The sequence below is a fragment of the Thunnus maccoyii genome, chromosome 11 (genome assembly GCF_910596095.1).
Source record: "Thunnus maccoyii chromosome 11, fThuMac1.1, whole genome shotgun sequence".
NCBI lineage: Eukaryota > Metazoa > Chordata > Actinopteri > Scombriformes > Scombridae > Thunnus > Thunnus maccoyii.
The window spans coordinates 3,330,613-3,345,313 of record NC_056543.1 but is presented as its reverse complement, the minus strand read 5'-3'; the positions used below and the strand labels follow the sequence as shown (position 1 = coordinate 3,345,313).

The following is a 14,701-nucleotide window of genomic DNA, read 5'->3' as shown; positions in this document are numbered from 1 at the left end:
CAAATAATCAACACAACAACAACAACAACAAAAACAAAAACTCACACAGATTAGACAGCAGGTGAGGTAGAGTGTGATAAGTCCAGCCCTGGATCACTTTCTGACTTATAACGGTGAAGCTTCACACAGTTAAATGCAGGATTTTGAAGGACAAAGCACAGGGAGGGACTTCTGGGGAAATAGAAACTCAACCCTGTTCATGCTATCAGTGTTGTTTCCCAACCCCCACACATACCCCCGGCTCCCTCCCATCCCTGTCTATATGTTGAGTGCTCGAACCTAAAAACAAGAGCAATATCACATCTTGTCAAACAGCAAGCAGTCCATGGAGGGACGATGGGGTTTTGGATGTTTCTTCTTCTGTGTTTTCAGCTTGGTAATGTTCCCTGGACTGAAGGTGGGGAGGAAAGACTGGGGTTCAAATGGTGAATATGTGAGATGAAGTGTCATGGAAGGACTTTGTATGTGTTTTTTTCTGCCTGTGTTTGATTGTTTAGGTAAGTTGTGTGTAAATTTAAATGTGTGCATGTTGGCAGGAAGAGTAAATACTTCATATTGCTGTTAATCTCTATAGTTTCTCATGGCTCAGAGTGAGCAACTCATAGGTGCATAGCGAAGGTACATAAACAGGAAATGTTTTGTGCAGACCACAGGTTTAGCAATATGTAGTGATGCAGAGCTGGAAAATTATAAGAAAGACCAAATTTTCTCTTTTTTAATACTATGATTCTCTCCTCGTCCGCAGGGAAGTGTGATCCCCTCCCTGCACCTTCCAACGTCTCCATCTCTTCCTTCAACATGGAGCATACGCTCAGCTTCCTGCCAGGCCCCGAGACGCCCCCCGACACCCACTTCACAGTCCAAATCCTCAACCCCAGGTATTCAGTCAACAGGATGTACAGGGGAAAAGAAAAGTGAGGTGATAAGACAAGGGTTGACAGACTCTGATCTGTGATTCATGACTTCCTTTTTTTGCACTTTGTACCTACTGAGCTGCTGGTGACCAACATCTGAAACAGTCTCTGAACCGCGTTTTCCTGAAGCACACAGCTTTAACTGCCAATTGCTAGATTTTTTTATTTTTTTTAATCATTTTACTTTATTAACCAGAGCTCCTACACCCACCTACACCTTTGCTAACTGCGCTGACTAGCGGGGGGCTGAATGCAGACGGGTCATAGACAGTATACGTGTTAATCTGGGCGCTGCGTCTCAGCCGGCGCCGTAGTGGACCAACGGTTCTGGCCGCTCTCTGCAGTAGAGATTATCAGACTTTTGTGTTGCATTTGGACGTTTTAAAGAAAGAAATATCAAGAAACAAGGAATAATTTCACAATACTGTCACCAAAATGTTGAATTTAATAAACCGTTATCACTATAAACTATATGTTAAGTGGCTTTAATCTTTGCAGTAGGACTTTCTATTGTGAATTTATGAGGAGATTCTTATTATTCTTATTATTATTATCATTATTTATTATTCCATTTGTTAACAGCCAACCTGGACAGAGCCACATTCACACACAGGAGCCATAAACTCATATGGATCACATTTCTCAGACGCAAACATGCAGCCTCGCAGCTCATTTTCATTTTCCCGCTGCTTTAGGTTTTGTTTCTACAGAACAGCTGATTGATGAGAATACTTAACTGTTAAACTGGAACTGATGATATAACTGACTGTACGCATCACTTACTGTAGATAGGTTGGGAAATGTCAGTGGAGTGAGAAAATATTAAAGCTGAATTGTGAAGCATGTTCACCTAAACTTCCTCTCCACCCCCCAAACAAAGAGGATGACAAAAACAGGGATTTATTCATCTCGTATCGTGCCTTATAAGATCTGATGGGACTGATTAGGAAAGTGAAGCCCAATGGATGTAATACCATCTTCTCTATTTTTAAAAGTTCTGCCAATTATTGGCCCCGCTGTATCTGCTATTCTCAATTCCTCAGTGTCTTCAGGATGTGTCCCTTCTCATCTTAAACACGTTACTATCCAGCCCATATTAAAGAAACCTAATGTAGTTCCTGCTCTGCCCAAGAACTATAAGCCCATATCTAAACTCTTACCGCTGCGCTGGAGAGGCATAGTATTTATGATAAGTTTCAGTTTTGATTTCAGAAGCAGCACTCTACTGAAACTGCTCCTCTGAGGGTCTCTAACGACATTTTCGTGTCCTCTGATGCAGGTGACTGTTCCGTTCTAGCGCTGCTTGATCTCAGTTCTGCCTTTGACACAGTAGATTGGGTGGTATATCAGGCGTAGCATTAGACTGGTTTATATCATGTTTCACTGACAGAAGTTTTACCGTCTCTGTTGGTGACTTTTTGTCTGAGTTCTATCCACTCTCTTGTAGTGTCCCACAAGGTTCGGTTCTGGGGCCCCTGTTATTTTCTCTATATATGCTGCTCAGTTCCACTTTTCATTCAAACCTATTGAGGCTTTTAGGTTATCCAGCATCCTAGACTGTCTTAACACTATTAAAGACCGGACGGCAGAAAATTTTCTACAGCTCAATGCTGATAAGACGGAGGTTCTGGTTTTTATTAGTATTGGGCCTCTTTCCTTCACTGCACACTCCAGACTGCGTAGCTTAGGGGTAATATTTGATCAATCCTCGTCGTTTGACACCCATGTAAAGCAGCTGACCAGATCTTGTTTTTTCCACTTAAGAAATATCAGTAAACTGAGATCTGTAGTTTCAACAGCTGAACTAGAGATGCTTATACCTGCTTTTATCACATCTCTTGACTACTGTAATGCACTTTTCTCCTCACAAGTATCTATCTAGTAGTATCTCTGCCCTTGATCGTCTGCAGACAATCTAAAATGCTGCTGCAAGACTACTCACTAGCTCATATTACCACTATACTTATTTGTGACTAATGCCTATGAAAAGCACTATATAAATACATTTGACTTTCTTACTTACTAACTTTAGCCAGGAGCTAAAACAGCCTGTTTCAGACAGAGGCTGAACTGAGGGGCTGCATAAAGGACCAGTAGAAGATAAATAAGAAGTTTTTAACTGTAAATCATACAAAGACAGTCCAGTAGAGCCCCAGAATATAAATATAGAGCTGGAAATGTGCATGATATTTAATGACTAAAAAACATATTGAGTCTCTATTCTGTATTTTTTAAATCATATTACAACAATAAGAATATGAAAACAGAAATACTTCTAAAATAAATACAATCAACTTTAATCTATAGTAGTTAATTAACTTATTGTTACTTTACATTAAAAAGAAGTATATTGGTATTAAAAAACATAACTTTGGATAAACAAAATATTCTATATTACACATAAATTGTTGGTTCCTGCTGCAGGTACTTATGCTGAAAATGAACACAGCCATGTTGCTGTTCTGGATAAATGCTGCATGTGCACCAGCTGAGCTCAGTGAAGGTCATATGTTTCATTTTTCTTTCTGAACCTTTCCTATAGCCTGTGAGTAAGCACTTTCTATTTTCAGGAAGTGTGAGTGTTGTTTATATCAGTATGACGCAGAAAGCCCAGTTAGTTTCCTTTTTATTAAGCTAAGGGATGAGATTTGTTGTAATATGATTATCAGTGTGTAGCTAGTTAAGTTTCTTTTCACCTGCTGTGGTGTGAGTCATTTTTTCTTATGTTTTCCGGTTATCATCAAGGCAACGCAAGTTTCTTTGTACTGCAGCTGTGAACAAAAGTGCTTTACATAAAAGATTAAAGGCATTTAAGGATATGAAAGAAACACAAGAAATTATAAAAAAGACACATTTAAAAAGGGTTTAAGAGTAAAATAAAACAAATAAGCTAAAATAGAATAAAACAAATAAAACAGACAGCCACAGCGTAGTGCCAGGTATGAATAATTATCCTCAAATTTGATTTAATAAAAAACAGAAGAAACAGAAAAGTCTTCAGCTTTGATTTTAAAGAACTGACTTTTTGTTTTTGTTTTTATTTATTTACACCAATAAGACACCAAAAAAAAAAAAAAAAAAAAATGCATTTAAGGAGTAACAAAAGGATCATGCAGTCAGTGTGGGAGTTTGTTCAGATATGTGCTGCATATAAACTGATTTCTGTCCTGTCCAAGAAAACCTGAGAGATCAGATCTAAACCATTCAGTGCTTTTTAAACCAACAGCAGTATTTGAAAATAAATTATCGAATCAGCTGCAGCTGTTTGATCGACCTGTAATGACACTGTTACATTAGTAGACCTGCTGAGACATGAATGATATGATGATATGTTCTTACAGTGATAGTCGGCTGATCTTGTAATTGTCTTAATGTGTCTAGTGTCTATTAAAAGTCTCTCTCTCCTACTTTCCTTTTCACTTTGGAGGAAGAGCACGTGGAAAGAGGTGGCTTCCTGTTCGGAGCTGACGGCCGGACAGACGTGTGACCTCACCAGAGCATTCGAGGAACCGTTTGATCACTACTACGCCCGTGTCCAGGCCTTCACACCCACCCAGAAGTCTGATTGGAAAATATCAAGGCAGTTCCAGCCCCTGTCAGACAGTGAGCCACCACCAACACAATTATGACACAAGGAAGATTTAAACATTTCATACACAGAGAAGCAGAGCAGCTCTGGAGGTAGAAATAATCTCATTGGCTGAGCTAAAACTCTTCACTTAGTGATAACTGTGGCAGATATGCCACTCAAGATTCACAATCCTCCAAATTAAACAATGAAATACATTATTTGTGAAGTGTTCTCTGATCTGATGCCCCTACCAGCAGGACCAGCAGGACCAGCAGGTCATTTGTCTACAAACATCTGCTTAAAATAAATCTGTTTTATGATGGGACAACGCTGTGGTTAAGGTTTCATTTAGGGAAAAAACATGTTCTGGATCAGAATAAGTGCTTAAGGTTAGGAACAATTACTACCTCATTAAGGTAAAGGGATCTTCATCGTCATGGCTACAATTATAAACACACGTTAACGTCCGAGTGTCGGTTCAATTCCAGCCACTGACCTTCGCTGCATGACATATCCCTCTCTCCCTCTCCCATGTTTCCTGTTTCCCCACACTTTCAACTGTAAAAAGGCAAAAAATGTGAAAAAATAATCTTAAAGATCTCCTCTAGACAAGTATAATACATGTAAAAATACTCTGCCAGGAACAATAATGTCTGATATGGTTTTTCCACAAAAAAAATGTATAATTACCACTTTAAAATCTTTAAAATGGCATCTACTCATTCTCCCCCAATAAAATTCAGAATCTCTAAATATGCAAATATTGTTAATTTCAAAAGTTTTCTTGCTGGACACAAGATGTCTCCTACTTCACTGTAAAGTTTATTGTCAGTGTTTGTGCGATGGAGGCTTCAAGTTTCCACATCACACTTGTGTAAATTACATACTGGAGCTCGAATCCTAAAGGTGTAAACCCCTTTTCTAACACATTAAGAGGATTAATCCATTCTTTACACTTTTGTTCATGTGTTTTTGGTTTTGGAAAGGCTAAAAACAAAGACAGAATCCTCCAAACTTGTTATATATGGATTATGTACTGTATGGAGTATCATTCTGCACAACGTGTTGAGAAATTCAGAGCTTAACAAGCGTGCTGTGCATAGTTATGATTACGATTGGTCAATTGGCAAACTTTAATGTCAATGCCAATCTTTGCATCTTAAATTATGATTAGTCCTGCAGTGAATCCACTTACCAGTTAGATGAACATGAGTTTGTTTCTCCCTGTAGCTGTGATGGGTCCTCTCGATGTTTCTGTGTCCGGCTGTGGGAACTGTTTGCTCGTCCAGGTCAGTCTTCCCAAATCAAAGGTTCTACAGCAGCACCAGCAGTTTCAAAGCTTCTACAGAGTAGTCGACTTCAATGTGCAAAGGACCCGGGACGGAGTACAGGTATGAGTCAGGCTTAAAAAATAAGGCTGGCTATTTTTTTCTTATTGTCAACAAATCTCATGTGCAGATCCAAACCAACAATTAATTAATCTACTTACAAGTATTGTGTGTGTATCCAATGCCTGATATATCTTATTCCTCTGTGCCGTAGACGTCTGTTGTTATCCAAAAACTATTAAAAATACGTCATTGAGTCACACCACTGCACTGGGTGACATGTTCTTTCATTATGAAGAGTTTGGTCACATTAGATTGTTTAGAAACGGCTCCAAAGACTAAAAACAGCGATCACATTTTCAGTCTCCGGAGAGTAGTTCTGTGTAAGGCAGAGAGTATGTTCCATTTACAGCTTTACTAGCTTGTTGTGCTACATATCATAACCTCTTTGACTTCGTCCTAAAGTTCGGAACATACTCTCTGCCTTACACAGAACTACTCTCCGGAGACTGAAAATGTGATCGCTGTTTTTAGTCTTTGAAGCCGTTTCTGAACAATCTAACGTGACGAAACTCTTCATAATGAAGGAACATGTCATCCAGTGCAGCAGTGTGGCTCATTGACATGGGTCAGTCCTGATGAACCAGATAATTATTATCCAACTCTCACCTCATCTCTACAGAAACTTTTAATCTATTTTGGGATCATTGTTCTGGTTTTCCAGCCCAAAAACTGCTTTCATCAACCAGGTTTCCAGCAGCAGCAGGCAGCTGCTTTTCATTGAAAACGCTCTGATAAACACACCGTCCACTACCTGCTCAGAAACAGCAGACAGTCAAATTTAGCAACTAAAGAGCCAAATGCTGTGTGTTTATGAAGAGCTGGTGGAGACCAAACTAGAGCTAAAAAACATTCATGTGGACAGAAACACAACTCCAAATGAATGATGATGATTAAATTACAAGCTTTTTGTGTCTGCTGAATGTGCAAATAGGCAACTATTTGCTCACGCATTCACTATAACAGCTTTGTAAAGTGATAATATGTCTGTTGTATTTATAGCTTTTTCTGCTGCCCTCAATGGTCAAAACAAAAATCAATTAACGCAGCTTTAAGTGGCTATAGTTGGTATTTTTTATAACAAAACTGTATGAACTGTGTAGTAGTGTGTAATGTGTTGGTTGTGGCTCGTAGTGATGAACCTACAGAGAATTAACAGTGACTCTGCAGCTCCTCTCGGCTTTACGGAGCTTCATAGCGAGTTTCAGTTCATTGTTTATCTGTCCGGCTGCAACTTTACTGTTTTGGTTCACTCTCAGCGCTCTCATAGCTTCATTTTAGGCTCAGCGGGCAGCTGTTTTGTCACTGGCAGTACTTTGTTCAGGTTAGGGACAGATCATGGTCTTGGTTTAATACAGAAAAAAGCACAGGCCTAAACCATTAAAACAAAATGTACTTACTGGAAAAACTGAACATCCGACTCCTTAGAGGGTCTTTTATCATAACCAAACACTGAACAAGACTTTTTTAGGCAACCAAAATGTTACAATTAACTTTCATGAACTGAAAACACACTGTGAAATAACAGCAGTTACTCTGTGAATCTAGGGTTACACCATGGTTACATTACATATGCCACATTGTCGCCATCATCTATTTTACTCACTTACTTACTTACTAAATGGGACCATAATTTACAAAATGAACATCATGCTGTATTAAAGAAGACTTGAAACCAGCATTTGAGACCATAAACTCATTAGGAAATTGTTTACTGAAGTAATAAATCAAGTGAGAAGTAAAGTCATTTTCTCATAGACTTCTATACAAACAGACTTCTTTTTGCAACTACTGGAGTCGCCCCCTGCTGGTCATTAGAAAGAATGCAGTTTTAAGACACCTCCGCATTGGCTTCACTTCTCAGTTTGTAGTAGTGCTACAGTCATATTGCATGTGCAACAGACCATACTGAGGTGTCACAGTCAAAACTTTGAGTTTGCAATGATTTGTGTCAAACTGGTTTTCTCCCACAAAGCATTTAACCCTTTACAACCCTTTAAGACCACATTTCCCATAAACCTTGTTGTTTCCTGTCAAAAAAGAAGATATTACTTCCCCTCCCTCAAGCGTTCCTTGCATGGGAGATGGTTCTGGTCACGAGTAGAAGTTCATAGTTATTTTTCAATGGAATTACATTCGATGAAGATTATAATACAGCCTTATGTGTGCGCTGTAAAGTCCAATTTAGAGACAATAACCAGTCAGTCTTGATAATTACACACACAGTTTTGGCACTGACGGTTATTGTATAGGCGTTATTGTTTACAGAGTGAAAAATGACCAAGTGTGGCAGAGGTGCCATGATTTGACCCTTGTGCCATTTATCATCCTGACATACAGTAGTTCACCCTATAATAGAGAGTGGGTTTCTGCAGGTCTGCATGTTTCTTTCAGAGTGTTTTATCTCGGGTTGCATATGTTTAGATGATATGAAACTCGACTCAGAGCGGTGTGGAATACTGAGAAATCAAAACCGTAAACCCACAATGCCGCTCCTATTGATCTCTTTGAAAGACTTATGAAAGCCCAATCAGAATATTGAGCAAAACAAACGTGTTGTAGGCTTATTTATCACTTTCGAAAGACATCTGGTTCCCTCAGATAGCTGATGTTTTTCAGTGTGTGTGGTTTTGCCCACGTTTTCCTCTCGCCGCCTGTGTTCGAGGAAACACTCTGATGAAAAGAACAAAAAAGAACATGTCTTAACATCTGTAATTTCAATCTTCCCACCTCACATTTCTACCAGTTACAATATACAAACTTGATAAATAATGAAGTCAAATAATAAAAGTTTAAAAATTCAGACAGCTTTAATTCAGACAGACAGAGGAGGCTAAACCATTAGTGGAAAAACATAAACACAGCCTGTATGTACTTCCTGTCGCCCCTTGAGGTTCAAAACCACAAGACAACTTAGCAAAGCAGTTTTGAGAGTGACATCCAGGAAACATGTAGCATTTTATTATTTCTAACAAGCATGTGTATTGCTAAAGTAAGTAAAATCAGAGCAGCCTTTTATGCATCAGTGACTCAGCTTGTATCTTAATGTTACGCATTTCTTGTTTTAACACCTGATGTGTGACAGGTCTTTCTGGGGAAAAATACAGAAAAACACAGAACATTGACGCAGGAAGTGACTGGTATCATGTTTAGTACAGCAACAGTTTCTTTGGAATAACACGTAAGTGAAGGAGAAATGGGTAGTTACATTGAGCTGTGACAGCTGAACAAAGAACGAAAAGAGCACCACCTACAGAAACAAATACAGAAGGTTTTATGGACTTTTAAATGAACATTTCATACATAAGGACAATTCAAGGTGCTACATTTTTTTAATGAAAATAAAAAAAGTTAGGAGCAGAGACATTAACACATAAGTTATAGACTAAAAACGCAGTTAATGTGCAGTAATAAGTTGTAAGTTGTCCCTAATGCAGCAAAGGAAATAAAACTGCACTAATGATTATTTACATTATCAATGAATCTGATGATTATTTATTGTTTTGTCCATAAAATGTAAAAAAACAGTTGAAGAAATGCCTCCTATAATCTCATAAAGCCAAAGGTGACATCTTCAGATGTTTAGTTTTATCATTAACAGTCCAAAATCCAAAGATATTCAGTCTACTGTCATGTATGACACATAAAAGTTTAAATCCAGCAAATGTTTGACATTTTTCCTTTGAAAACGACTACACAAGACAGACAATTGTCAAACTAGTTAATTTTCTGTCAATCAACTAATCAATGCAGCTCTACAATCAATCAACAAAGCCTGTTTGTATACATGCAGCAGAGTTTCATGCAACCACCTTCCCAAAAAGGAAAAACAAAAGAACATTCCCACATTAAATGAAAAAAAATGATGAAAGTTCAACTGAAATTAAATTACAGCAACATATCTGCTGTAAATGGTCACACTGAGCCTGATAGCATCCTGCTACACAACAAGATCCACAGACTAGCTTTTCCATTAGATCCATTGGCTTTCCTGCTAAAGTCTCTGTATCTAACTTACGAACATTAACACACGTCTTGTCCTACACCTTAGCTTGTTGAACGAGCCACCAAATAAACATTCTCCACAGAAAAGCTCAACGTCAGTTAGCGGGCTAGGTAGCTAATTAGCTGCTCAGCTGAAGCACATTAAACAGCATGTAAACATACCTGCAAATGTCACTTTGGACCCATTACGTGCTGGTTTGGTTTTTGCTCTTCATAAGCCCTGTTAGCGACACGCTGTCTGTCCGTGACTTGTAGCTACAGCAGTTTGTTTACTTTGTCTCCATTCTGTACGGTGCCTCTATGAAGTGTAATTATACCGTTTATTACCTGGTTTGTCTGTTGTGTTTCAGTTCAAACTGAAACTGCCTTACAAAGAGGAGAACATGATCACGTACCTGCAGCCGGGTGTGGAGTACTGTGTGACGGTCTCCGTGTCATCTCCCTTCAACTCCAATTCTGTTCCCAGTAAACCTTTCTGTGCCTTCACCAGCCCTCCTCCCAGAAACTTACGTACGTCACCATTGTTTCACTCTGATACTCAGCATCCACAAATAAAATACACAGACTTCAATCTTCTTTCTTCCTCTGTACAATCAACTTTAATCTGTTTGTTTTCTGTCGAGCATCTGTTCACCAGCTTTCCCCTGAAGCCCTTTTAGTGCAGTACATGTACTTTATTACAAAAATGTGAAGGCAGTTTTACATGTTGGTCTCATGTCTGAATAAGTATTGCTGCCATTATGTCAAAAAAATGAGTTCATTTTGTTGTGATGAGAATGTGCTCTCATTTTAACAAGATATTTTTCATTTTGTAATGACATTTTTCTCTTCATTACTAAATACCAAATTATCCCATTTTAACAAGAAACTAAAACAAAGTTACCATGTTATAATAAGAAATGTGTCTTGTTTTAATGAGATATGTTGATTTTGTATGATAAGGAGAACATTTTGTTATAAACAAGATAAAGTGATATGTTGTTACAAGTAAAGTTTCTTCTTAAAACAGAATATTTGCTCACAAATATTTGTCATAACAAAAAAATATCCTGTTATAATGTGAATGTGAAACAGAGCAAATAGGGGTTCTCTCAGATAGCAAATACTACTAATATGGTGGCAGCAATATGCTGCCGTAGAGTAAGCATTTGTGTCACGTAGAAATATTTCTGTAACTCTCCCAACATGCCAACAAGCTGCGCATGTGACAAAGTTTCACGCTCAGTGATTGAATGTTTCTTGCAGAAATGCACCTTGGGAGTTGTAGATAAAGGATAAGACAGGAATTTTCTATATTTTTCTTATTCTCATCAAATCTCATGTTTTGATCCAAACCAACAATGAAACTAATCCACTAGAAAGTATTGTGTGTATCCAAACCCTGATATATCTTATTCCTCTGTGCTCTAGACCTCAGTTGTTGTCCAAAATCTATTAAAAATACGTTAATGAGCCACACCGCTACACTGGGTGACATGGGTTTGACTGGGTTTGGTCATGTTAGTTTGTTTAGAAACGGCTCCAAAGACTAAAGACAACGATCACGTTTTCAGTCTCAAGAGAGTAGTTCTGTGTAAGGCAGATACCACTGACCATGTGCAGAAATACTAGCTTGTTGTGCTACATATCACAAAATCTTGACTTTTTACTAAAGTTATTTACAATGTAGCTACAATGTAGTACAAAGTCAAGAGGTTATGATATGTAGCACAACAAGCCAGCGAAACTCTGTAACTATAACCGCGTTCCTGCACATGCTCCGTGGCGTCTGCCTTACACTGAACTACTCTCTAAAGACTGAAAATATGATCGCTGTTATTAGTCTTTGGAGCCATTTCTAAACAAACTAACATGCCCAAATGCTTCATAATAAAGGAACATGTCACCCAGTGCAGCGGCTCATTGACATGTTTTTAATAGTTTTTGGATTGATGATTGATATATCAGGTTTTGGATAGACACACAATACTTGTTAGAGGATCAATTCATTGTTGATTTGGCTCTGCACATGAGATTTGTTGACAATAAGAAAAATATAGGAGGTTATCCTTTAACTTCTACCCCAAAGTTTTTATGTACACAGTCTTGTACCTTCGACCAACATATTTTCTAACATAGTTGTTCATCCTTTGTCCTAATGATCCAAACAGGAGAGTTACATGTTGATCTAATTACAATTACCAGTTACAATCATAACCTTCATGAAGGTAGGATGTACTGAAATTGGCAACTGAATGTGTTTGAATAGGCCACTGTTCCCCTCCAGTGTTTGTAGCTCCTGGCTAAAAGGCTGAAAGAGGAACTTCATTTGAATTTTAACAGTTCCTCTTAGAGATATAAATGTGTGAGAACTTCAGGTTTAACAGAAAAGGAAGCTTGACCATAATACCCGCCAGATGTCAGGTTATTTTCTTGAATCCTCAACTAAAAGGACCAGTGTGTAAGATTTAAGGGGATCCATTGGCAGAAATGAAATATAATATTCATAAATATGTTTTAATTAGTGTATAATCCCCTGAAAATAAGAATCATTATGTTTCTGTTACCTTAGAATGAGCCCTTTACATCTACATAGGGAGTGGATCCACTCCCACAGAGCCTGCCATGTTGCGCTGCCATGTTTCTACAGTAGCCCAGAACAGACAAACTAAACACTTGCTCTAGAGAGGGCCTTTCGCGTACCGTAGATTCTCCTACATGCTTCGAAGGGTAGGGGTATTCAGTTAGTTGCAATCTGCAATCTCACTGCTAGATGTCACTAAATCCTACAGACTGGTCCTTTAATGTGCTGATTTCCGATATAATGAGTATATTCCAAACTGCAAACTGATACCTGTTGCTGTCCTGTTTCACAGTGTATATGGTCTACGGCCTGCTGGGTGCATTCTGCGTGTTGGGGTTCCTTCTTATGGGATTAGTTGTTCACGGCGGTCGGCTCAGCTACCAGTTACTTGGACAACGCATCCCCAGAAGTCTGGTAACGGATCAAGCGCTGTGTGCTGCAACTTGAAGAATCAATTGCTCATCATCACCTTAGATTTTCCAGTCAAAACACTTTGTGCACATAGAGTAAATATGTCTGAATAGGTCTGATAGCATTTTATGGAATTCAAATCCAGTTTCGAATCCAAATCCTTATCGAATCTCAGTAGGTCTACATTTCAACATTTGCAAGTAACTAAATTCTAAAATAGCTACAACTCAAATATCTAATCTAATCAGTTTTTGAAGGCTGTGAAGCAGAAACATGACAGTTTATAGTGACAGCTTAATGTTCAAAAGAACCAAAGATATTCTATTTACTGTCATGTATGACAAAGAAAAACCTCAAATCATCACATTTGAGAAAAAAATCACTGGAACTATTATTTGATTATAAAAATATTTGCCAAATATTTTCTTGGTGATCAGCTAATTGATTAATTGACTAGTCTCTAGACCCTAGTAAGACCTTAAAGTGGAGTTTTGTCAACCTCATGACTGTCCCTGTCGCTGACTCTGACCCTCTCATCTCCAGTTGTACATCACTCTTCAGGATCGTGGAGGTGCACCTCCTGAGCTCTCAGACCAGACCTCAGCCCCCCAGATACATAATAGAGGATCTGCTGACCGCCTCCACAGTCCACAGTCCTGTCCACCCACTGAGGAGCAGCTCTGAGCAGGGAGAGGAAGACAGGAGGAGTCACCAGAAGTGTTTAGGAGGAGCTGAATTGGCCGACTGGTTTTGAGAAGAGGAGGAAGTTGAGGATAAAGTTCATAGTTTCATACCTGAGTGAGATGCTTTTGTGAATTGTTATCATCATGTCTCTGCACAAATATTTCTAGTTTCTTTTGACTTTAAATTTGTTTGAGGTAGAGGAAGTTACTGTCTGTTTAAAAACATACATAACTGAGAATAACTGGATCAAATGAATAGGAACAGAAATTGAAAATAAACTTTACAAATACTGGAACTGATGCACGAAACTTGACCTGAGCAACCAAGTCAAATAATCATAAAAATTCACTGTAGTTCATGCATTAGTTTATCTTAATATGTTTATTAGTATTATACTTATCATTCCTTCTTGAAGTGCTGCTATCCATCCTGTTGTCTTTTGCCAAATGAGCCAAATGGTGCTTTGTCTCTTTGTTGCTGCTCTAACTGGTGTGCTGTCGTGTTACAAGGAGAAAAATGAATGTTCTCTTTTTAAATCAAAACATGTTGGACAACTTTTTGCCCGCACACTGTGCTTTATCTACAAAGCGCTTTTGGCTATCTTGCTTTGTTATGCCTTCATTGAAGTGGTGTACCACCTTGATGAAGATGAGATATCATTCTGGAGAAGTGTTGTGCAACCTGTTTTACCTTTGACAGACACACTGCTTTGCACCAGGCTTTGTGCCTTTTATCAAATTATACATGAGAAAGCTTTTCGTCAATCATTCATGTAATGTTCATCATTATTTTCCCAATAAAGAAAACTGAATTCAATAAATAAATCAATAAATTCTTGGTAGTTATAGTTCATTCTTTCTGATTAAAGTTTACTTTGGATCACACTTTTTAATTCATTTTGGGCATCTCTTTCATTTGATCATTTTAGAGGTCAATAATGCCTTGTTATTGTTAATTCAAGCATGATTAATGTAATGTTTTAATGTAGTGTTTCTCTGGGCTCACTTCCAAAAAGCGCAGGGACTCACAAAAGACAGATTAGAAAAAGAACTGTCAAAATCGAAGCAGCAGAGGCCGAGATATTCTGACTTTTAATCCTGAATATGGGTCCAGTTCCAAAAAACCCAGGCTGAGAAAACTGTGATGGCATCACAATGACATCATC

The 14,701-nt window shown here is 38.3% G+C and overlaps 1 protein-coding gene across 4 annotated transcripts; it reads left to right on the top strand.

Annotated features, from left to right (window-relative positions):
- The first annotated feature begins 226 nt into the window (after positions 1 to 226).
- Positions 227 to 14,368, top strand: LOC121906953 (interferon alpha/beta receptor 2-like). 4 transcript variants are annotated; one of them, XM_042426209.1, is made up of 7 exons: positions 227 to 425; positions 746 to 914; positions 4,342 to 4,517; positions 5,716 to 5,876; positions 10,229 to 10,388; positions 12,734 to 12,855; positions 13,396 to 14,368. In XM_042426209.1, the coding sequence occupies exons 1-7, from the start codon at positions 326 to 328 to the stop codon at positions 13,534 to 13,536; spliced, it is 1,029 nt and encodes a 342-aa protein (XP_042282143.1). In that variant the 5' UTR covers positions 227 to 325; the 3' UTR covers positions 13,537 to 14,368. The 4 variants fall into 4 exon arrangements, with proteins under 4 accessions (XP_042282143.1, XP_042282146.1, XP_042282145.1 ...); XM_042426212.1 differs by having other exon boundaries at positions 237 to 397; XM_042426211.1 differs by having other exon boundaries at positions 237 to 425; positions 746 to 878.
- The last annotated feature ends 333 nt before the right edge of the window (positions 14,369 to 14,701 follow it).

Excerpts from the sequence above, each read along its gene's own strand:
- LOC121906953 (XM_042426209.1), top strand. The coding sequence starts at position 326 with ATGGAGGGACGATGGGGTTTTGGATGTTTCTTCTTCTGTGTTTTCAGC. Across the intron at positions 426-745 it reads GAAAGACTGGGGTTCAAATG|GGAAGTGTGATCCCCTCCCT; the intron begins GTGAATATGTGA and ends CCTCGTCCGCAG. Across the intron at positions 10,389-12,733 it reads CCCTCCTCCCAGAAACTTAC|TGTATATGGTCTACGGCCTG; the intron begins GTACGTCACCAT and ends CCTGTTTCACAG.